The sequence below is a fragment of the Cotesia glomerata genome, linkage group LG4 (genome assembly GCF_020080835.1).
Source record: "Cotesia glomerata isolate CgM1 linkage group LG4, MPM_Cglom_v2.3, whole genome shotgun sequence".
NCBI classification, from domain to species: Eukaryota; Metazoa; Arthropoda; class Insecta; order Hymenoptera; family Braconidae; genus Cotesia; species Cotesia glomerata.
Window position 1 is genome coordinate 11,873,123 of NC_058161.1, and position 25,005 is coordinate 11,898,127.

A 25,005-nucleotide genomic window follows, 5' to 3' on the forward strand; every position below is an offset into this window, starting at 1 on the left:
TAATTTACAATTTAAAAATAATTAGTTATAGTTTTAACAAATATATGTTCTGAAAATTATATTGATATTAATTAAAAGATTATATTAGGAAGCAATGCCATTTAAATATATATCGAAGTTAAGGTTAAAACTTTAAATTGAATCTTAATGTTAAGTAATTTAATATTTTTCTCGAGAATATCATAAATCACCGAAAAAATATAAATAAATGAATATATATATATACTTATCATGTTACCAATTATCAATGTATATAACAGCATTAAGGTTATAGAATTAATGAGCGAGAAATTAAACAAAAGATATATATATATATATAATAAAGAATATAAATAAATATATTGAAAGATGACTTTAAAAATAGACAAATTATTGAAAAAATATACACATTTAATGTAAAAATATTAAAATTGTAAATATATTTTTAATGTTATCGAGCAAATGCTTAAATTAGCAACAAATTATCATTAATGATTGATTTTAAAAATATTTGCCATTCCGCATCGTGCACAAAGATTAATTATTGTTAATTTAAACTCTGCGACAAATGTTAAAAGGGCGTAGAAAATTCTTTTTAAGTTAAAAATAAATTTTTTAATCCTTTGGCACAAAACGCTGCTGTAAATCCGCTCCTTCGGCATTTGTCGCACTAAATACCTAGCAATTGTTGACAAACGCAATGTACCGATTGAGATTAAGGTAATTTTTAATTATGCATTCACATTATTTTATTTTATATAGGTCAATAAACAATTCAAACACCAACAAGCCTTTTGTCTATTATTAACCTTATCTTAATTAACCATTGCGCAATCCCACATCGAAGCGGCCATCTTATCATGCAAACCGATAAGCGCTTAATTGCTATTTAATGACGTTATTTCGCAATACGATAAAAAATTTTAGCTTTAATTAGTAAAAATTTTTAATGATTTTATTAAGAAAGCTATTAGGAACGTTATTTAATGTGTTTTTTTCGTTAAAGTACTTTTTATTCGTAGTCAAGGTTATTTACTACGTGTCACGGAGGATTTTTTTTGGCAATGAACTTTTGGGTGGTAACAATTCGGTATATAAACCCCTGATTTTCTCATCTGGATGTAGTTTGATTTTTAAATTGACGACATGATATTTGTTAAAGGTGAGTTAATTTTTTTTTACAAAAATATTGAATTGATTTTTATTAATATAAATAAATTAGTTATCCTTATAAAAAAAAATTTTTTTTTTTTCCGCTTAATTTCTGATTGGTCTAAAATTTTATACAGATCTTCAGTACACTGTAATGAGTTGAGTTACCAAAGGATTTTTAAAAATTTTTAGTAGTTTTAAAGTTCTAGCCATTGAAAAAGGTCTTATAGTTATGAATAATGAAAACGAAAAAAAAATTTTTTTGCGTTTTAAGTCCGCCGAATGGTCTGAAATTCCATAGAGACCTTTTGTGTACTATAAAAAAATGAATTGTAAGAGGATTTTTAAAAATTTTTGATAGTTCACAAATTATAGTCATTTAAATAAGCTTAATGGTAACAAATACGAAAAACGAAAAAAAACTTTTTTTGCGCCTTTTATCCGATTGTTCTGAAATTTTGTAGAGACCTTCTGTACACTATTATAAGTTAAGTTACCAAAAATTTTTCCAAAATTTTAATTTGGTCAAAAGTTATAGTCACTCAAAAAAACAAAATTTCAGACTTACCTCCGATTAACTTCAAATTTTATAGACCTTCTGTGTATTATAAAAAATTAAATTGTAAGAGGATTTTTAAAAATTTTTGATAGTTCACAAGTTAGAGTCATTTAAATAAGCTTAATATGGTAAAAAATACGAAAAACGAAAAAAAACTTTTTTTGCGCCGTCTATCCGATTGGTCTGAAATTTTATAGAGACCTTTGGTACTCTATAACAAGTTGAATTACCAAAGAATATTTCAAAATTTTCAATAGTTCAAAAGTTATAGTATCTTAAAAATGAAAAGTTTCCTAAATGTAACTTAAATTTCCCTTAAGCGCTTATCTTCGCAACATTCTGCGTGGCGGCCTCTCTCCAACAGGCTCCAGAGACTGAATCGGCAATATCAGCCTGCCCAGGTCAGCCTAAGCCAGCAAATCTGTTCATTGATAATTGCGGAACAAAGTGCATGCTCTACGAAGACTCTAAAGCAACAGCTCGGTGGCAATTTCAAACGAGTGAGTTTGGGTCTTTAGACCGGCTAATTAGAGACACTTAGTCTCATCGAAATTCATGATTTTCAGAACAATACACCACTTTACTGAGACCTAAAGTCCGGTTGACAGTTCCCTGGAGAGGTAAAAAAAGAGTTTACTTCATCTCAGAAGATATACTGGCGACTTCGCTGGCTCTGGATCGGAGTTTGCCAATGCAAGCCGGCGCAATTGGAACAGTCATGTTCGACATGATGGTTCCTAAGGAGACTTGGACCTTCATACCCTTCGAATGCACGATTGAGTTAGTTGATCAGTCTAATAACACTCTTTCTTGCTTCAATGCATGGTCAGAAATAAGAAATAAATTGTAATTGTAATTTTAGATTAAAAATGTGAAACACTAATGTGCTGATATAAAAATTGACGCAATAAAAATTTTTTAAAAATAAATGTCTTATCAATGTAATTACCTAACGAAATAATGATAGAGGCATATATATTGTCCGAATAAATGATTTCTATCATAAATGTTTTTTATGACTCACTTTAATTACAAGAAACGATTGATCCGAATTAAGGGAAATTAGTCCGTGTAAAAATACTAATTCAACGTTTAAAAAGAAGAAAACGGGAGTAACATAAAAGCATTTCCGGTATTTACTAATCGACGGAGGCATCTACGACCTCGGTGTATTCGTGTCAAGTTCACTTTGATTGAGCTTGTTGATATCGGTGTGAGTAAGGTAGCTTAACACCGGTACAGAATCAACTATGACAGGATGAATGGTTCTGTTATGTTACACAGGTGATGGAACGTAATAGTATCTTTTGTACGAGTTAACTATACTCCTTTTTATATTTTGTGTCAGTATAAATAGTTAACTATAAGATTTGTATTTAGTAAAGGTATAGTAAGTTTTAAGAATGAGACAAAACGGTGTCAAACTGGAAAGGTCAATGAAAAACTTTAAGAAATAGCTGGAAGATGGCTCCCCCCACTTACTTTTATAAACAAGTATGTGGGACATGGTGGGGTGATAAATAATTAAGTGGTGGTACACAAAAAACGCTTATACGATATCGGAGAGACGGGATTATAAAATCAAGGGCTATAATTAAGGTAATTCCAAGTTCCTTTGATTCGACAAAGAGGTTTTTGGGGTTTAAGAATTTTTTTAAGCTACCGATTTATTCGCAATTTTATGGAGATCGATGTTGCAGTGTAAAATTAATTCATGGTATTTTTATAGGCCCAAAACTTTATAGGAACCTTCTGTACACTGCAAGAAATTAAGTTATCAAAGGATTTTTGGAAATTTTTAATAGCTCACAAGTTATAGTCATTTAAAAAGACTAATGGTTATAAATACGAAAAACGAAAAAAAACTTTTTTTGCGCCTAATGGCCGATTGGTCCAAAATTTTATAGGGTCTTTTGGTACACTATAAGAAGTTAAGTTATCAAAGGATTTTTGAAAATTTTCGATAGCTTAAACGTTATAGTCATTTAAAAAAGTTTTATGGTATAAATACAAAAAACGAAAAAAAAACTTTTTTTGCGCCAGATGTCCGATCGGTCTAAAATTTTATAGGGACCTTTGGTACATTATAAGAAGTCAAGTTATCAAAGGATTTTTAAAAATTTTTGATAGTTCAAAAGTTATAGTCATTTAAAAAAGTTTTATGGTATAAATACAAAAAACGAAAAAAAACTTTTTTTGCAGCTTATCTCCGATCGGTTTAAAATTTTATAGGGACCTTTGGTACCCTATAAGAAGTTAAATTAATAAAGAATTTTTTAAAAATTTTAATTTGATCAAAAGTTACAGCCATTTAAATTAAATTTTGGTCCAAAATTAAAAAGAGGTCTTGCGTGTACCATAAAAAGACCCCAGTCGGATTTTAAGTGTCTTTCGGTGGTTAAAAAGATATTGTTACCTTGATTGAAAGGTAAATAATGGGTTGTAAATCTAAACATAACCTTTGTAACTGGCAATAAAGGTAAATTTCCCCGACTACTTACTTACATACTTACTTACTTATTTACCTGTTTACCCAGGGTGTATTTAAGCATTGCTCACTCTGACACAGTCTCGGGATCGGCTGGGACACGTCTACGCTTCTACTACTGCCTACTGGTATGGGGGTCTCTCGAACGTAAGGTATGGCTGTTTTACGATATGATACCACGATATACCTCAGAGACCTATATAACTGTACTGTCGTCGTGTGTCTGGGTCAGGGGGCGGGACACACGATCTTATAGTATACTCTGTATATCGGACAGGTGTATTCCATTCTTGCTCTTCGACTCCATCAGTTACAGTGTTCACGCATCATTGCATCCCAAATTTAGTCTAATTCCTATCCTCAAATTCTCTGATAAAATCCTCGAGCTGCCAAATTATGCGAACCTACCCCCGTCAGTAGCCCGATTTTTAGTGATTTTAGTGATAAAACTTTTAAAAAGTGATCAGTGAACTGTGATTAAGGACTCGAAGGTACGTACGTTTATTGCTAAGTTAAAATAGTTGCAAAGCCTCGGCAATTGAAAGTGATTATTAATTAATTTGGTCATTAGAGCGGCGATTAACTTGATCGCTCAGCCGGAAATGAGCCTCTGCATTTATTAAATGAACACGGGAGATAGACTAATTGGATGTGAATTATTAAGATTTATTTGACGGCCTTTTCAAAGGTGCAATTACGGATAAATCGTCCGTTTCATTCTTCATTTTTTATTTTATGGGGTAGTAAATTTGCATCCAAGCTCAAGTTGTTACGCAAGTCATCAATTGCTCTGTAATTTTATAGAGACCTTCGGTGTACTGTAAAAAAATAAGTTGTAAGAGGATTTCTGAAAATTTATGATAGTTTAGAAGTTAGAGTCATTTAAAAAAGGTTTATGGTAGTAAATACGAAAAACGAAAAAAAAACTTTTTTTACGCCCTCTATCCGATTGGTCTGAAATTTTGTAGAGACCTTCTATGTACTATATAAAAATAAGTTATAAGAGGATTTTTGAAAATTTTTGATAGTTTACAAGTTATGGTCATTTAAAAAAGTTTTATGGTATAAATACGAAAAACGAAAAAAAACTTTTTTTGCATCAGATAGGCGATTGGTCTAAAATTTTATATGGACCTTTCGTACACTATAAGAAGTTACGTTATTAAAGAATTTTTTCAAAATTTTAATTTTGTCAAAAGTTATAGTCGAAAAATCAAAATTTGGGACCTATCTCCGATTAATTTGAAATTTTGTAGGAACCTTCTGTACAATATAAGAAGTAAAGTTACAAAAGGATTTTTCAAAATTTTAATTTGTTCAAGAGTTATCATTAATAAAAAAAAATAATTGGTGTCACCTAAAATGAATTGACCATTTGAGGTCGATAGAAAGAGTTTAAAAGCAGAATACGATAATGATGATTGTCTTTAAATTTGAACCCGGTGGCTCTTACGAATTAGGCACAGAGAAATAAAGAGGAATGGGCAGGTTGCCAAATACACATAACGGGTTACCCATCGCCGGGGATTTTAGTATCTCAGATCGTCTTCTTCTACTTCTACTTGATCATCTTCTCTTTAGCAGTCACTTATGTTCTTACATTCTCGTCGATTATAATATAAACCAACCATGTGACCATCTCATTTTTATTCCACAGCTCTGTGGTATGTCCGTCCAAAAATTGGGACTTTAATTCAGGATAATCAATTCCGGCCTCGATATAAATACATAACTTTGCTCAATTTTTATGACAATTCCTCCAGCTTGAATTTTTATGGTGTCCTCATTATTTTGGCTTCGCCACAGCATTCTTCCGTAAATTTAATCGTTGACCAACTATTTTATTCTTAACTGACTAAAATTCCCAATTATCTTTTTGGAACATCAAACAATTTAAATGTTCAACTAATTCTAAATTAATAGAAATATTCCATTGATATTCATACGACGGGGGTCAAAGATATCAGAGATTAATGTATAATCTGCATAATTTTTCCCGTAAGCATAAATACATTAGTAATAATAACGAATAACACATTAATGCAAAGAATTGTACGATGTATTGTCATGTAAGGAATTTACTTACGAAAGTAGGACCGATGAGAGTAAATCCATTGAGTTAGTAGGCCATATGTTATGCACATGCCACGGCAACATCATCATCATCATCATCTTCTTCTTCTTAATAATAATAATTACCATAATCATTATAATGACAATCATAAGCATAACCATTATTTCAATCTTAATATCTTGTACCATTAAATAGTCCTACTTTCATGAATATTCTATTGTCTAAATCGACTCGCCGATTTTTTCTATTCTCATTCTCACGATCGGTCCGCTATTAATAATAATCATTATATTTTATAAGTAATATGATACTTAGAATATTAATCAACGCTATAAATTACAATTTTAACTTGCCGATAATTAAAATTCGCATCTTTCGTATAAACTTAATAATTTATTGACGCATTAATGCTTAATATTACTTTTAGCCACCAAAATTTAGTAATAGGGAAAAAATTTTTAGTTCTAAAAGTTACCGCTAGGTGTTTAAGTGGCGCTGTTTCTTCTCGCTTGTAAAAAGGCATTTATAAAGTTTTTAACTCGATATCGTAATTTTTAAGTGTTTCCTACCGATTTTATAGGTTTTTTTTTGAAATTTTAGTCAAATTTCGACAAAATAATTATTTATAATTGAATTTTTTAGTTATTATAATGTATTTATAGTGGTATTAACTTCATTTTCTCTTAAAAGATGTCAAGGTTTAACGTTTAGGCCGAAAAAAACTTTAGTTCTAAAAGTCACCGCTAGATGGCCAAATGGCGCTGCTCTTTCTCGCATGTAGTAAGTAATTTCCTGGTTTTTTAATTAAAAATTGTATTTTTTTGGTAATTTTGTGTACTTTTCGATATTTTCTATAAATTTTAAGGTTGGTTTAAAATTTTCTCCGACTCAAATAAAAAAATTCAATAGAATTGATTTATCTAAAAATAAAAAAATAACGGAGTTATGGAATTTGGGACGTTAGTACCCGACCGGATCATATGCTCATTTTTTTTCTCATCCTCTTATTCCCATTCGTGTACGTGTAGTGTCTTACCCGATAAATAATGGTCGAACAAACCTCAATATTTGTTGGTCACGAGGGTAGGGGTAGGAAAAAAGGTAAAGGCTCATCCGATAAATTATAATATAATAATTTGTTACCGATAATCTTTGCAACTTATTTTATTACATCGCTTTATTGATGCCATTTAAGATATAGTATTATTATTATATTAATATAATTAATTTTAAAAATATTTTTTCAGGGCTCGTGATTAATTGACAGCGATTGCGGGCCAAGGAATGAGGCTTCACTGTGTTATTTTAATATGTCTTCTCTTTGGTGGGGTAAGTTTCATTTATTTTATCATTAATAAAAAATCCTAACTGGTCACAGTAAATAGTGAATAAAAAATTCAAAGCTTGTAACTAAGCCGCATTTATAAAACCTAAAAAAATATATATCTCCTATAGCGATGCCGTTATACATATAAAAATACTTATAGAGAACAACCATTAGAATGTCTCAAGAATCTTAAACTGGTTGAATTTGAATAATTATTTTTTATGCTTATTCTAACATACTTTTTATATTCACTATTTACTATTTAATTATTCTTTTATGTTTGCCTTTCTTTTACCACCCGATTTTTTTATTATTTATGTCAAGAGCCCGCTCAATATTTATTGTCGTCTCAGCACATTTAATTTCTGTTCATCGTGCTAAAATTTCTAACCCAGAGAAAAATTTCAAATATCAGTTTTAAATATTCCGTTAATTTTAAAAAGATATTTTTTTAAAGGTACCGTTCTAAGGCCCGAGTAATAAATTTCCGATAACAAGAAACAGATTTTAATTATTTTTATCTTTAACAGTTATGTTTTCTAATCTACTACAAATTAATTCCAATTATAACAGTAATTTACAATTAACTTCTAAAACTTTAAGAAAATCTTAAAAAGAATCAATCCACATGAAAGTAGACCTCGAGAGCTTTAAAATGAGTACCCACGAGCCTATAGTTCCTCATATGTGATCATATATGATCATATGTGATCATACATATCACATATGGTCACATATCAAGAATTATAGGCATGTGGGTACTCATTTTTTCGGAAATGTTCCGTAGAATCCAAAAATCTACCTCCCGACTTAATAAATCCAAACCTATTCTCATGAACCGCGCGTTTAATCTAACAAATGCGTCTGATAAAAATGAGGTGCCCGATTGACCGTAGCCGCGAGCGGCAAAATACATATATACACCAGATATGTAGCCCGTTATCTGGGGGTCACTGGTGACGCAACGAGTCTGTCTAGTCCGCAGTCTGGTATTAAGTCTGGCGTCTTTCTTCACATTACCCGTATGTCATACAATGCATTACTCTTGACAGAGTCGACCAACCAGGCTTTACTCACTTGTTCTGGTTTGGGAATCTGCACTCAGTTGTTAACTGCACTCCGTTCCTATTCCGGCGTGCCCTACCTCCAGCTTTTTTTCATCCACTCTTTTTCCGTTTAACTTCCCAGAAGCTGTACCCGTTTATCCGCCACGCCATAAGTATAACTAACCTTCCACCAATACTAACTCATCCCATCACTTTTTAATCATTATTTTTCATCATTAGACACTGAGCTTTATCATTTAGAGAAAAAAAAAATTTAGTTTCAAAAGTCACCGCTAAGATGTAAAGTGGCGCTGTTCCCTCTCGCATGTAGTATTCAATTTCTAAGCTATTTAATCAAATTTCATACTTATTTGGTAACTTCACCTACTTATCAACATTCTATATCAATTTTATAATATTTTACTAACTAATTACTCTTTTTCTTCCAGGCAACCCCCGAGGAAGTAGAAGTAGTCGAAGCGATCCCTGGCGAGGATTCAGCAGCCCGCCCAGAAGACGCTTCAACAGACCAATTGGCTCTCGAATCCCTGAATTCAAACTCAAACCCTCCTTCAAACTCTGCCTCTAACTCCAACCGCGGAACAATCGGTTCCAATCGGCACAATGTAGCCTATCACGGCCCTCCTCCTCCCCCGCCAGGAAAGCAATCCACAGAAGCTCTGGACAAAGTTTTCACCACCGGAACAGGCGTAAGCAGTGACTGGCCTTCAACATCCCCCGACATGCCGAAAATAGTATCCTTGGACGTAAAATGCGAGAAGAATCTGATGAAGATATTCTTGGGCTTCGACAAACCTTTTTACGGCATAGTCTTCAGCAAAGGCCACTACAGCAACGTAAATTGCGTCCACCTTCCCGCAGGACTAGGCCGGACCTCTGTCAACTTTGAAATCGGGATTCACGCCTGCGGAACAGCTGGAAACACCGAAAACGGTTTGTACGGATACGGCGCGGAGTCAGGATCAGGAACTTACTTCGAGAACATCATCGTGGTCCAGTATGACCCTCAGGTCCAGGAGGTTTGGGACCAAGCCAGAAAGCTTAGATGCACTTGGCATGATTTGTACGAAAAGTCCGTGACCTTCAGACCCTTCCCAGTGGACATGTTGGACGTGGTAAGAGCAGACTTTGCTGGAGACAACGTTGGCTGTTGGATGCAAATCCAGGTTGGCAAAGGACCTTGGGCTTCAGAAGTGTCTGGGCTGGTGAAGATTGGTCAAACCATGACCATGGTCCTGGCGATAAAGGACGACGAGGCCAAGTTCGACATGTTGGTCCGCAATTGCATGGCTCATGACGGAAAACGCGCGCCAATTCAATTGGTTGACCAGCGGGGCTGCATTACTAGACCCAAACTGATGTCCAGGTTCACCAAGATCAAGAACTTTGGAGCCAGTGCTTCAGTTTTATCCTACGCCCACTTCCAGGCGTTCAAATTCCCGGATTCAATGGAGGTCCACTTCCAGTGCACCATCCAGATCTGCAGGTACCACTGTCCTGACCAGTGCTCTGAAGGATTAGACTCTGGACTTGGTCCAGGCCTGCTGGAGAACTCCCATCCTGATGTAAGCTACGGACTGCCACCACCTCTTCCTTTGGAGGCTTATCTCCAAGCTGGAGCTGGAAGGCCAAGAGACGAACGCCGGAGAAAGTCCAGGGAGGTGTCGCTGACCACCGTTGGGGTCAATAGGATCATCAGGGTGGTTTCCACTGGAGACTTGACCTTTGCTATTGATGAGAAGCCTGAAGAAGACACTGTTGTGGTTCCAGTTCAGGCCGGCTCGACTCTCATCTGTATGACCACCCCCAAGTTTGCGTTCACGCTGATAATCCTCCTGGCGATCATGTTGTTCTCCTGTATCCTGTCGGCTTACTTGTGGATCAGGTTGAGACCCACCACCAAGAAAAAGTGCATCGTCGCGTACGTCTCCAAGAAGCCCAAGACCTGCTTTTACTCTTAGGAAAAGGTTGGATCACGTTTGTAAATAAATTGGGGAGATTCTTGCAGTTGCAATATTTATACTTATAAATTTAATGTGTGGTAAACGTTCGTCCTACCTCATTCTTACACGGCTTGTTGAATGTCGTGACGTACGTGGTGCACTCGAGGCTATCCAATACCCGGTGGAGGCACGATTTAATGTAAGTGTGTGTAATGTAAGAGTGGATCTCGAATGCTTGATGTGTACTTGTGTATATTTTATCCCGTATAAAGAGCGTGACCTCAAGAGGATTACCACCTGACCCTCAGGCTGATCTTGTGAAAGTAAAGGGAGACTTGCTCAGGGGGTCAGTCAGCCAACAAGAATTTTTTTTATCGGATTATTTTTTATTAATTTAGTTTTTAAGGTGATTTAAATCAAAATTTTTGTGGTTTAAATGGAAAGTTTAATAAATTTGGGTGTCCAACTTTGACCACTTTGACTTTTTGGAGGTTTTTGAGGTCACTATTGATCCACCAATCGATTGTGACCTGAAAAAATCCCGTAGCTTTTAGCACGATTTTTTCCCGTAGCCTCAAGAGTTAAGTCTATAACTTACGCCCAGAAATTCGGGGTTCGAATTTTGATGAGAGTTTTTTTTTTTTTTTTTTTTTTTTTTTTTTTTTTTAAATGAACTTCCCATTTAAATTTGGGTGATTTAAATCAAAATTTTTGTGGTTTAAATGGAAAGTTTAGTAAATTTGGTTGTCCAACTTTGACCACTTTGACTTTTTGGAGGTTTTTGAGGTCATAATTGATGCACCAATCGATTGCGACCTGAAAAAATCACGTAGCTTTTAGCACGATTTTTTCCCGTAGCCTCAAGAGAAAGTTTTTTAACTTATGCCCAGAAGTTCGGGGTTCGAATCTTGATTGGAGTTTTTTTTTTATTTTTTTTTTTTTTTAACTTTCTGTTTAAATGACAAGTCGCCAGTGAAGGATACTTAAATAAATATAACAAATCTTGTCAATAACGATTTATATAAAATAAACTCAGAAGACTTGAATAAAAAATATTTATTGTGCCAGATTTAAATTAACACCTCAGTAACAAAAAGGTTTATGTTATTGCGAATTAATTTTATCAGTACATGTGTAAGTTATTTAAAGAAAAATAACCATATATATATATATATAAATATTAACATTGATATGAAATTTATTATCAATAAAGTAGAGACGCGTTAGTGTGCGAGAGTTGTATAACAACACAAGTACATCTAATTTGCGTAATTAGCATACAAATTGCGGTATGAGCAGATAAATCGTTTCAAGCCTGTCGGCGATGAGTCCGTTACTCGGACATGAATGAGAATAACAGAGAGAGAGGGATAAGAAAAAAATTTTAAGAACGGAAGAGGAGAAAAAAGGCATGAGAACGCCCGGCTCTATATCATAATAATTTAAGACCCATTTTTCCGTGGGAAATTTTTTTTTCGGCCCTTTTTTACGAATTGTTACGTCCCAAATTGGGCCATTATTTTTTTACTTACCGTCCGTTATTATTTATCTTATATTTATTTATTTATATTATTTAATAATCAAACTAATGTTAATGAGAAAATCCTGTCACTGTACAAGATAATAAATATAATAATTAATTTTAAACAAATGTACTTTTTTTATTGGCAATATTATTTATTGTATTATGTATAATAATAAAAATAAAATATTAAAAAGACACACTTATATATATTAATTATTTTGGTAATGTTATATAATAATATTATTAATATTTTTTTTTTATTTTTATTATATAAGTTTGATTAAGCACCAGTAATTTTAATTAATAATAATAATATTATTATAAATATTTTAAGTTGAAAATAATTCCACTTTACAATATTATTTTTTTTCGATTTTGGGGATGTGCATCCTTTAGGACCTAGTTTACGGTACTTTGTACAGCACACGGATAAATATTATCGGTAGCGGTTTTTTTATCTTTATAATGATTTTTGTGAAAGTGTAATATATTTTCTTAATTATTGACATTTATAAAGATATAAGCTCATCCTGATTTTAGACTCATCAAGAGCTTTCATTTGAGTACCCACTTGCATTTTTGATATATTTTTCATATATACATATATATTATATATATGAAAAATTGATGTGGGTACTCAAATTAAAGGTCTTGATAAGTATAACATCAAAATGAGCTTATATCTTCAAAAATGTCAATATTTCACAAGATACAAGGTCATTTCTTAATTATTGACATTTTTTAAGATATAAGCTCATCCTGATATTATACTCATCAAGGGCTTTCATTTGAGTACCCAGATCAATTTTTCATATATTTTATATATTTATATATATATCATATATATGTATATATGAAAAATATATCAAAAACGCATGTGGGTACTCAAATGAAAGGTCTCAATGAGTGTAATGTAAGGATGATCTTATATCCTTAAAAATGCCATTATTTCACAAGATACAAGGTCATTTTTTAATTATTGTCATTTTTAAAGATATAAGCTCATTTTTACATTACATTTATCAAGAGCTTTCATTTGAGTACCCAGATCAATTTTTCATATATTTTATATATTTATATATATCATATATATGTATATATGAACAATATATCAAAAATGCATGTGGGTACTCAAATGAAAGGTCTCGATTAGTATGATCTCGGAGTGAGCTTATATCTTTAAAAATGTCAATAGTTAACAAGATACAAGGTAATTTCTTAATTATGTAGCTAGAGATAGAGTATTTTAGAATGTAGTCTAAATACTTATCATAATAAATAAACTATTGATGAGAATGATATAAAACTTTGACGTGATTGTCCTGGATGACGGTTTTTTACCAATCTAAAACTTAAAACCGCTAATAATAATATTTTCAGTGCATTATATTGCACATTGTCTCTTACGGCAAAATAAATCGAGGTAAAATAAAATAAAATAAAATAAAATTCACCTAAATAAAAATAAATTTACCTACCGATATAATAAAAACCGATTAATTAAAATTCTATCTACTAAATAATTAATTAATAAAAATAATGTTGTGCTTTTTGATTAAAATTTTTACACTAAATATTTTGATTATAAAAAGTAAGTTTTGATTAAAACAACTTTATCGAATAGAACGAAGAGTAACCTAGCCCTGCTCGATGGGATTACCCGTGTCCTCCTGCTTGTGGCGGTCCTCCTGGGCCCTTTCGTTACCTCTGACCCTGAGCAGCCCGTAGGGGAGCCATCCGTTGGCATTGACCGCGACCGCGACCCTGTTTTTGGGGCTGCCGACGACCTCCCGCTGAACTTGCAGTCGGTGCAGCATCGCGCCGGCCACCAGCGCAGACACCACCGCGGAAAGAGCCACGATCACGAAGAGGGCGCTGAATCCGGGCATCGGCAAGCAAATTCCGTAGACCACTTCCTCGCGAATTCGTCCTTGGAAAACCGTCACCGCTTCTGCGTGGGCGTCCGGACTGAATGCCAAGTCAGCCTCGGAAATCACCTCGTAAATTCCGCTGACTCCCACGTCTGCGGATCGCGCCTTGCGGTCAAGAACTTTCACTGATCTGCGGCGACGACTTCCGTTGCTCATTATCGGGGTGATTTTTGAGTCTTCTTCTAGGTTCCGGGGCCCATGGGGGAATTGTTCTTCTCCTTCGTACCTGGTTACTCTTGGTGGGTCCTGAAAGTTTAGGTTTTTTAGTATTTTTCTTTTTAATTGTCAAAATTATTCGGTGATTTGTGTTCTATTATGATCAGTGTGATAAGACCTTTAAAATGAGTACCCACAAGCCTAATTTTGACAATTTGTTGTTATTGTTGTTGTTGTTGTTGTTGTAGTTTTTGTTGTTGTTTCTGTTGTGTTAATGTTTATGTTGTTGTCTCTGTCAATCCGTTGTTATTTTTGTTGTAGCTTCAATTTATGCCTATTCTGTAGTTGTAGGTAATTGTGTCGATATTTATGATCATATTATTGTTTCTGTTGTTATTGTTGTTGTTGTTGCAGTTTTTATTGTTGTTACTGTCATACTATTGTTTATGTTGTATCTGTTGTTGCATTGTTATTTTTGTTGTAGCTTTAATTTATGCCCATTCTGTTATTGTAGTTGCTTATGTCGATGTTTATATTGTTGTAGTTTTTGTTGTTGTTGTTGTTGTTGTTGTTGTTGTTGTTGTTGTTGTTGTTGTTGTTGTTGTTGTTGTTGTTGTAGTTTTTGTTGTTGTTATTACCCAATTTAATCATGTGGGTACTCATTTTTTCAGAAATTTTCCGTAGATTCCAAAATAACTATTCTAACCCCCCTTTTTTAAGCCTTGATACAATAAACGGAATTTATTACCAGAAAGGAGTGAGCCAAATCTGGAGTCTCTTGGTTATGTTCCTCCGATTCCTCTTGAACCTGAGGAGTATTGCGATTCCCAATCTGTGCTTGAGCTTTGGGTGCAGACTTTTCGACCCCAAGAAACTGGCCGCCTATAGAGGCCATTTCATCGCCATTTTGTATAATATCATCATAGAGAGAAGTGTCGTCCTCATGCGTGATTGTGGTCTGGGTGGTTTGAGGATACAAGTTCCGGACCGGGTGGTCCTTGCGGTCTTGAATGTAATGCCCGGCTGCACCAGCCAGTTGACAGTGGTCCAAGCACCCGTGTCTGCATATTTCAACCTTCGAAAAAGAAACAATGGTAATTTTGGGAATTATCATACAAAGGCCTCGGCCATAATAATATTTATTCACAAAAACAAGTTATTTTTTAACTTTAAATTCAAGTTTATTGTTATTGTACCTTGCATTTAATGTGAACACTAAGCGCGTCTGGAAACTTGAATGCGTGGAAAAATGCGTAGGTTATAACAGTCGCGCGATCGTCAGCGCCCCGGGCCTTAAGGAACCTGCTTATCATCTTTGGTCTCAGGACGCATCCAAGCTCATCACTAAGTTGGATTGTGTGTCCTCCTCCATCAGAAGCCACGCAGGATTTAACTCTCATGTCAAATTCTCCTAAAAAAATTTAAATTAATTTTTTTACCAACTCCAAATATTTATTCCAAAAATCTAAACTTACCTCTGTAATCATTAATCGCGACAACCAACGTTAAAGTAGAGCCTAGAGGTACAATTCCAGATACCGGTGGCGCCCATGGTCCCTTTCCATGCTGTATCTCCATCCAACAGTCGACATTGTCTCCTGTATGACATAACAGATGTATGAAATAAAGATTAAATGGCATTTGCCGTATCTGCCGTCATAAAGATAAAGATAATGCCTTGACGTCAGTAACAGGTATATCGTACATCGTATATTGTATTAAATCTCTTAAAGACATGAGAAATTGCCAAGCATCTTAAGATGTGTTTGTGGCTTACCGCGGCACGAGTTCTCCAGCTCAATCCTTTATTATTACTGTAATTCCCCTTCTGTATTCCATCGGTCATTTTATTCATGTATTTTATTTATCCCGGAGACGTCATTTCAACATCATTAAGATCTCATTTGGTATGATTAATTGCCACAAGTGGTCTCATAACAAATTATCCTCTTAAAACTTCATTTTTCATGACTTTTTAGCATTAAACTTCAAATAACTCGCTTTCTAATTTTTTTACGAATTTACAATGTGGTTTTTTGTAATCTACAGAAAATTTCCGAAAAAATGAGTACCTACACGACCTAATTGGTCATATGTGACCAATCTGGTCATATGACGCTTCCTAATTTTTTTACGAATTGACAATGTGGTTTTTTTGTAATCTACGGTAAATTTCTGAAAAAATGAGTACCCACACGACCTGATTGGTCATATGTGACCTAATTGGTCACATATGACCAAATATAGGGTTGTGGGTAGTCATTTTTTTCAGAATTTCAAGCTCTACAACCTCCATACACCCAAAATTATGTCAGAGTAACCTGGTACGAATAAAATGCACTTTTTACCTCTAAAGTCCAGTTGAATGACATCCAAATCCGCGATTACCATCGGAGGTTTCGAGGCGGTTTTCTCGTAGTCATTGAACCACTCACATCTCAGTCTTTTGGCCTCGTCCCAAACCTCCAACAGGTCCTTGTCATACTGAACGACCACTGTGTTTTCGTAGAATTGGCCATGCATGTCAGGCTTGGTCCCGCATCTAAAAAAAACAGGTAGTTTTAGTTAGTCTAGTTATATTATTAATGATTGATATTGTAGACAGGTAATATATTATTATTGTCAATACTGACCTGGCGTAGGCTATTCGGAAGGAAAAAAATGTCTGACTTGTAGATGGCGGCACGTAGACACATCTTGGATCCGCGTGTTGTCCTTTTGACGATACTATTCCGTCGAATGGCTGCGAAAAAGAGAGGTGGACGTCCATGTGGTCTTTTCCACACATAACCTCAAGGGATTGGATCGATGGCATTCCATCTGGACGTTCCAGTGGCCAGATATCACCGTTACCACTCGATATTTTTGCGCCAACCATCTTTAATTATTAATTTAGAAGATTTTTAATGGATAGCCTTAATAATAATTTTAAATTTTAAATTATTTTTTTATTTATAGTGTTTTTTCCTCTATAAGGCATTAAAATAATTTTTTTATTTAAAAATGCAAAATGAGAAAGATTAATAATTTCTAACAATTGACAAATTGTTATGTTAAATTAATAAATCGGTGGCTGTTTATTTGTATTTATCTATTTGTTTGACTGGACGGTGGATGGTCTGGACAGCGTGTGCAATCCTGTAACGGGAGAGGCGTCTTTACCGCTGCATTAACGGTCGGCGTTTTTCACACAAGTGAAAACAAGTTTCTAAGAGTTTGCTTCTTCAGAGTTTATGTGAGCATCCAGCCAATCATAATAATAATTAAAATAATAATCATAACTGAAAGAAAATTCAGATTAAAGGATATAGATGTTAATTTATGTTATTATCATTATATAATTAAGCAATTACCATTTATTTATCGGCAATGACAATCATATTACCGTTTATCTCTTTGACGTTTATGGTACGCTTTAATCACCGTTCAATTGTTGGTTTTGATATTTATGTTGATTAGAGTCGTTTATTTTGGATTATCTATTAATTTTTGAAAAATTTGACTAGGAAAATATCGTAAAGTATAAGAATCTAGCGAAAAAATATGAAATTTACTTTAAAATCTTAGAAATTTAATACTCCATGCGATAAATATCAGCGCCACTTGGCCACCTAGCGGTGACATTTGGAACTAACATTTTTTTAAGCTTAAATATTAAAGTTTAGTGTCTTTTTATAAAAAATAAGATTAATTTCGAGATAAGTACATCATAATTAGTAAAAAATTGTTATTTTGATTGAATTTGAGTCAAATATTTTAAAAATATGCAAAAAACTCTTCAAATAGATATAATAATGACATATTAATAAAATAATTTAATTTTTATTTAAATACCTTAGAAATACGTTTTTACAAGCGAGAGGAAACAGCGCCATTTAGCCTCCTAACGGTGACTTTTAGAACTAATTTTTTTTTTTTTTTTTTGCTTAAATGTTCTAGTTAAGTGTCTTATTATAAGAAATAAGGTTAATGTCGAAATAAGTCGTTATAATTGATAAAAAATTTTTATTTTGATAGAATTTGAGTCAAATATCTTAAAAATATGCAATAAACTCTTAAAATGTCTATAATTATGACATTATATTAAAAAAGTTTGATTTTTAGTTAAATACCTTAGAAATACCTTTTTACAAACGAGAGACAACAGCGCCACTAATCCACCTAGCGGTGAATTTTAGAACTATTTTTTTTTAAAGTTGTAAATATCGCTGTCTAATAATGAAAATAATCATTAGTATTTCCATAAATACTATTATTAAACTAATAAAAAAGATAAAAATGTAATTTATATAATTATTGTCATTAGCGATAACAAATAGTCTTTTGGACTATTAGCGTCGGATAATTGAGGCATTAAAATAATGATACACATAATATTAATAATGTAGTTATTAATATTAATAACAATAATAAATATCGATTTGCGTAAATGAGTAATCAAAGAAGACATAGGTTTGCAATAAAATAAATAAAAATAAATAAAATGAATAAAATAATAACCGGGATGAGTTTAAGTATATAAGTAGGTGAAAGAAGATATATATATATATATATATATATATATATATATATATATATATATATATATATATATATGCAGACGATGTAATGGTTTAATGATATACCGCGTAACGGTACTTAGAGTAGGCATCAATATTTTATATCCGCTTGCAAGATGTTATATTCCAGTAATCTTTGTAATATGTTGATTCATTGTCTACCGACAGACTAGTCTTCTGTTTTTCAATTTTAACAAATAAGATTATTTATTAATAAATAATAAAATTACCGTGTAGATGATTATGAGTAGCAACTTCCACACCCCTCGCATTCTGATGGTCCGACAGCCTCTCACGCGTAAATGCGTGAATCTAAAAAAAAATAACAATAACAATAATAAAGATATTCATATCAAAGAATGCGCAATTAGATGTTTAATGATAATAATTACTCACAATGCTATGTCGTAATTGTTATCTTTTAAAACCGTGTTAATTATTAAAGCGTAACAAAAAACTCCACTCAAGTCTTTATTGCTATTCTAACGTTATAACACATTTACGATATTCTTGTAATAATTAATTCACTTACTCTACCTTAAAACTCGCGATAACTTCTAATGTATTACTTTTACAAACTTAAGAAGTATAAATTGTTAATCTACGGGAAATTTCCGAAAAAATAAGTACCCACACGACCTAATTGGTCATATGTGATCAATCTGGTCATATAACGTCATATGTGACCTATTTTATGATCACATACTTCACATATGGTCACATATGAGCAAAATAGGCTTGTGGGTATTTATTTTAAAGCTTTATTTATATTAAAGCCCTCTTTCGTATGAGCCAACCCTTTTAAAGATATTCTCAAAATTAGAGAACTTATACGCTAAATAAGTGTCTTCCGCTACTAATCTGATGATCAGAAGGTATATTTTTGTAATCTACGAAAAATTCCCGAAAAAATGAGTACCCACACGACTATATTGGTCATATGTGACCAATGTGGTCATATGACGTCATATGCGACCTATTTTATGACCACATATGTCACATATGATCACATATGATCGCATATGACCACCTCACAAATGACCTATGAGCAAACATAGGCTTGTGGGTAGTCATTTTTAAGCTCTTGAAGCCCTCTTTCATATCAGCCAACTTTTTTAAAGATATTTTGAAAATTGTCGAGCATACAAGCTAAAAGAAGGTCTTCCGCTACTGACCTGATGATCAGAAGGTATATTTTTGTAATCTACGGAAAATTTCTTAAAAAATGACTACCCACATGACATAATTTACTATATGTGATGTATATGATTATATGTGACCCAATTAATGACCACATAGGTCACATATGATCACATATGAGCAAACATAGGCATGTGGGTACTTATTTGAAAGCTCTCGAAGCCCTCTTTGATGTGATCCAACTTTTTTTGAGTTATTCTAAAATTTGTAGAAGTAACAAGCAAAACAAACGTCCTTTACAATTGAAAATAAAGTTGTCTCGATACATAATCAGTAGGTGTTAAAGAGCCGTCCGGTTGAAGAGAAGTGTGTGTATATAAAGCCGGTGGAGTAAATTAGCGGTAATTGCTAGGTATCAACTAATAGAAGGCAGACGTTAATACAAGGGCTGCGATGATTGGAGGCGTCGGACAAGCCTTTATAAGTATCTGTTAGCCATGCTAATTAGTTATTGCCTGTATACGCTAGATGAAGATGACACTGTGACATTAATACATGCTGTTGGTTATAATGTTAGGCTTGACGCTTACTACTAATTGTACATACTTAATGTCTTTATTATTATTTACTGCCTTTAAAACTGGTTATTTGAGGCTTTTATCAGTTAATAAATTACACTCTAAGTTATATCCACTTATTTTATATTTTATTTTAAATCGATTAAGTAATCTATTACACGTGTTAGATTAATAATACTTGCTGATAATTCACAGCATATTTTTTTTTTTTTTATAAATTCTTCCAATAAATTCCAAATATTAAAAATAATTGTATAAAATAATAAAAAGAATGTTAAAAATGTTTGAAAAAAATTTTAATTGTCCCGAGTAACAATAATTAAAATAATAATAGAATAATTATAAATAACCAGAGTAGAGGTCAGACATCATAGTATTAAAGTATGTGGTTACCGGAAGTACTAAAGAATAAAATATAAATTAAAATACGGATGCTTTGGCGTTATCTCACGGCAATTTTCGTTAATTCTTAACTCGGTTCTCATCATCCACCTCAGCTCTTCTTCCACTTCGGACTCTCTGGGTCATATTTAATATGTCGAACATCCTTAAATTCACTCACACACTCGTTATTCTGCAACCTTCGATCGTGTTCCATTCTAGATAACACCATACGCATACAAGAATCGGTTATAAGCATTAATAACTTGTAAATGTGCCAGGTATGTGTGTTAATGTTTTATTGAGAGTTTTTGCCGATAAAAAAGTGAAATTTCTCATAAACAAGTGGATTGACAATCTCAAGAGGTATATTTTTGAAATCTACGGAAAATTTCCGAAAAAATGAGTACCCACATGACCATATTGGTTATATCTGGTCATATATGACCTATTTTATGACCACATAGGTCATATATGATCACATATGGCGACCTATGAGCAAATATAGGCTTGTGGGTAGTCATTTTAAAGCTCTTGAAGCTCTCTTTCATATAAATCATTTATTTTTAAGTTATTTTCAAGATTGTAGCACTTACAAGCCAAATTAACGCCCCCTATAGTTATTCTGACAAAGTTAAAATGCATATTTATGAATTCTGCGGAAAATTTCCGAAAAAATGAGTACCCACACGACCCTATTGGTCATATGTGACCATTTATGGTCATTTGGCGTCATATGTGATCATATGTGGTCATATGACGTCATATGTGACTTGTGTGCCGAAAAATTACGTCATATATGATCACATAGGTCCACCTATGAGCAAATATAGGCTTGTGGGTAGTCATTTTAAAGCTCTTGAAGCCCTCTTTCATGTTATCTTATTATTTTTAAGATATTTTTGTGTTTGTGAAAATTATTTAGGTTTACATAAAAAACAACAATTGAAAAAATGTAATTTAATATTCTGTTTAATTGAGAAGAAACTTCCATTGAAAAATAATCCACTGGATAAATTAATAAAATAAAAGTTTTGAGAAATAAAATAGAATGAGAATAGATGGATTAAATATTAAATGAAATAAAAAACCCGAAGGAATTAAATTGTAACGCTGGATGCTTACTCTTAATTATCTCTGCACGTTCAGTCTATATATCAACTATTTTACTTTTTTAGTCGTTGTATAGTCTAATATTTATTAGAAAAAAAATATATCAATAAACATACATTTATTTAAATTGACAAAAAATCATGGAAAGTAATTGAATTGATAGGTAAATTAATTATTATTAATATAGAGTAATAAGAGATGATAAGTTGTATGTTTTTATAGTGAATGATTAAATAGATCTAATTTATTTAAATTTATTCAGATCGTGTATAATAAATATTCTTTATATCAATATATGTATATATATGTTGGTAGATGGATTTAATTTAATAAGCAAATATTTACATGATATTTCATTAATTATTACATATAATTTATGATATATAATACATTTATTTTATATACATATGTTATTAATTATTTATCAATTATTAATTATTAAATTTATTATTATCATTATCATTATTATTAATTTATTTAAAGTTTCAAATTAATGTCATTATCAAAAATAAAAATAAAAATAATAATAATAATGACTAAAAAATTTGAAAATTAATTATTATTATTATTATTAATGACAATAATGTGAAACTTTAAATAAATTGTCCATAATAATAATAATAATAATAATAATAATAATAATAATAATAATAATAATAACAATAATAATAATAATAATAATAATAATAATAATAATAATAATAATAATAATAATAATAATAATAACAATAATAATAATAATAATAATAATAATAATAATAATAATAATAATAATAATAATAATAATAATAATAATAATAATAATAATAATAATAATAATAATAATAATAATAATAATAATAATCATAATAATAATAATAATAATAAATAAGGCTTAATTAAAAGCGATAAACGTATTAATAATTATTAAATTAATCTAATTAGTAATTTCTACTAATTACATCGCTCCTATTATTAAAATTCAATAATTAAATAAAAAAATCAAAATATCTATCTAAAAAAATTTTTATATTCATCTCAGTGTATCGAACTAGCAACTAATATAACCGGAAACAGTAATTACAAACAATAAAAATAAGAATAAGAATAAGGTTTGGCCTTTAACGGGTGTCCACTGGTAATTACGCCTAGACCGTGACTCGTTAGTTTGTTACCTGTAGGTAGCCAGGTTCTAGGGGAGCAATAGAACTACCGAGTAGAGGATAACCTTCCATTCATGATACTTACTCACAAGCTCTACCTTTCTTAGATTTATTTGGATTTCCACTTAGTTCCTTTCATATATTTATGTATCTTATCTTCCTTCTTTCATTCTAACACTATTGTCAAATTACGTGATCTTTAATTTATTATTATTGCTTCTAACTGTAATCCGTAAAATTTTATTATATTTTATATAAAAAGTTGGAATTTTATTGCAAAGTAAATATTTCATTCAAAGTTAAAACCTTAAATACCCAACCACCGGCTATTCCAAAAATAAAGAAGTAAAACTACAATATCCCAAAAATAAATAACAGTTATATTAAACGGTTGTGACTGTTTGTATTAGTATTAGTATTAGTATTTACATTCAGAATCGTTTAGTTTTTTATCACTATTTTATGTGTGCCTAGTGAATATTTCATTAACTGTGAAAACGGTGACATATATACTCGCTAAAAAAATCCGTTATCTTTTACACAAATAATTCATCGCTAAAAGTAATTTTTTTTCCGTAAAAAAGACATTATCACGATAATTAATCGCCGAGTCATGCTTAACATTCACGAAATATCTTCAGAATATTAGTCGCACGTGATAGAGGGCTTCAAGAGCTTTAAAATGAGCCCCCACAAGCCTATGTTTGCTCATATGTGATCATATGTGACCCATGTGGTCAGTAAATGGGTCACAGATGATCATATACATCACATATGACCATTAGAGTCGTGTAAGTAGTCATTTTCTAGGAAAATTTCCTTAGATTACAAACATACATCTTCTGATCATCAGATCAGTAGCGGAGGAACTTTATTTAGCTTTTAAGTTCTACAAGGTTCATAATATCTTGAAAAAGGTTGGCTCACATGAAAGAGGGCTTCAAGAGCTTTAAAATGAGTACCCACAAGCCTATATTGGCTCATAGGTGGCCATATGTAATCATATGTGACGTATGTGATCATAACATATGTTATATATGACCACATGTGGTCATATATGACGTCATGTGACCACATGTGGTCACATATGACCAATTTGGTCGTGTGGGTACTCATTTTTTCGGAAATTTCCCGTAGAATTAAAAAATCTACCTCTTGACTCTCTAAAATTAATTTTATTAATAATAATTGATGTTTTAATTAGCATTGTTTGGAAAATAATTAAAAACCACGTGGTTTTTAATTTTGTGAGATTGTATTGCGAATAATAATAATAATAAAAAAATATGTTACCTAATTAATCAGGAGTGTGTGAAATCGCCTGGCCACGTGTTACCCACTATAGCTCGGGAGCTCCGAGAGCCGCATCCCGGCCAGTCCAAAAACCTCCGGCTCAATAAAATATTATGCAATTATCGCCGTAGTTTGTTTTAAGTATCAAACTCACTGCACTCACTCTGTGTCACTAAAAATAATAATAAATATATCAAGTCACTCACTTGTCACGTAAGTCCCAAAATTAATAAATGAGTCACAGTATATTAATAAATAAATATTAGAGATACAAGAGAGATAAGAACCTTCCGCGGTGTAAAGTCGCGGCGTATTCTGGACCCGCTATAACTTAACTGACGAGCCGGGTACCGACAGGTGCCTTACTCGGAGAGGGGGTAAGGGTCTTACTCTTTACTTGGGAGTCTGGAGTAGGAGTAAGGCCCCGTAGTAAGTGGGGGTTAAATATGCGGGTGGGGGCTGCGCATACTCGCACTCATAGTGATCAAGAGTCACTGGACATTGAGCCGGAGAAGACGAACGTAGAGGGCAACGACACTGGCCCAGACGGACCCCTATCCCCCTCTACTCATTCGAGTTGGATCTTCCGCGACACATT

The 25,005-nt window shown here is 32.4% G+C and overlaps 3 protein-coding genes across 5 annotated transcripts; 2 read left to right on the top strand and 1 right to left on the bottom strand.

Annotated features, from left to right (window-relative positions):
- The first annotated feature begins 151 nt into the window (after positions 1-151).
- Positions 152-2,590, top strand: LOC123262724. Its single transcript, XM_044725095.1, has 3 exons — positions 152-1,141; positions 2,011-2,190; positions 2,257-2,590. The coding sequence occupies exons 1-3, from the start codon at positions 1,126-1,128 to the stop codon at positions 2,538-2,540; spliced, it is 480 nt and encodes a 159-aa protein (XP_044581030.1). The 5' UTR covers positions 152-1,125; the 3' UTR covers positions 2,541-2,590.
- Positions 2,591-4,332: 1,742 nt separating this feature from the next.
- LOC123263327 lies at positions 4,333-12,213 on the top strand. 2 transcript variants are annotated; one of them, XR_006509148.1, is made up of 4 exons: positions 4,333-4,669; positions 7,500-7,581; positions 9,075-11,047; positions 11,320-12,213. XR_006509148.1 is itself a non-coding variant. In XM_044725987.1 (3 exons), exons 2-3 carry the CDS (start codon positions 7,537-7,539, stop codon positions 10,605-10,607), a joined length of 1,578 nt encoding a protein of 525 aa, XP_044581922.1. In that variant the 5' UTR covers positions 4,333-4,669; positions 7,500-7,536; the 3' UTR covers positions 10,608-11,272. The 2 variants fall into 2 exon arrangements, 1 of the variants encoding a protein (XP_044581922.1); XM_044725987.1 differs by lacking the exon at positions 11,320-12,213 and having other exon boundaries at positions 9,075-11,272.
- A 1,198-nt stretch (positions 12,214-13,411) lies between these two features.
- On the bottom strand, positions 13,412-24,743 carry LOC123264432. 2 transcript variants are annotated; one of them, XM_044727728.1, is made up of 8 exons: positions 24,408-24,743; positions 18,991-19,072; positions 16,835-17,079; positions 16,550-16,743; positions 15,677-15,799; positions 15,398-15,612; positions 14,950-15,276; positions 13,412-14,291 (listed from the first exon to the last, which is right to left on the bottom strand). In XM_044727728.1, exons 2-8 carry the CDS (start codon positions 19,030-19,032, stop codon positions 13,752-13,754), a joined length of 1,686 nt encoding a protein of 561 aa, XP_044583663.1. In that variant the 5' UTR covers positions 19,033-19,072; positions 24,408-24,743; the 3' UTR covers positions 13,412-13,751. The 2 variants fall into 2 exon arrangements, with proteins under 2 accessions (XP_044583663.1, XP_044583664.1); XM_044727729.1 differs by lacking the exon at positions 24,408-24,743 and adding an exon at positions 19,157-19,282.
- Positions 24,744-25,005: the final 262 nt, after the last annotated feature.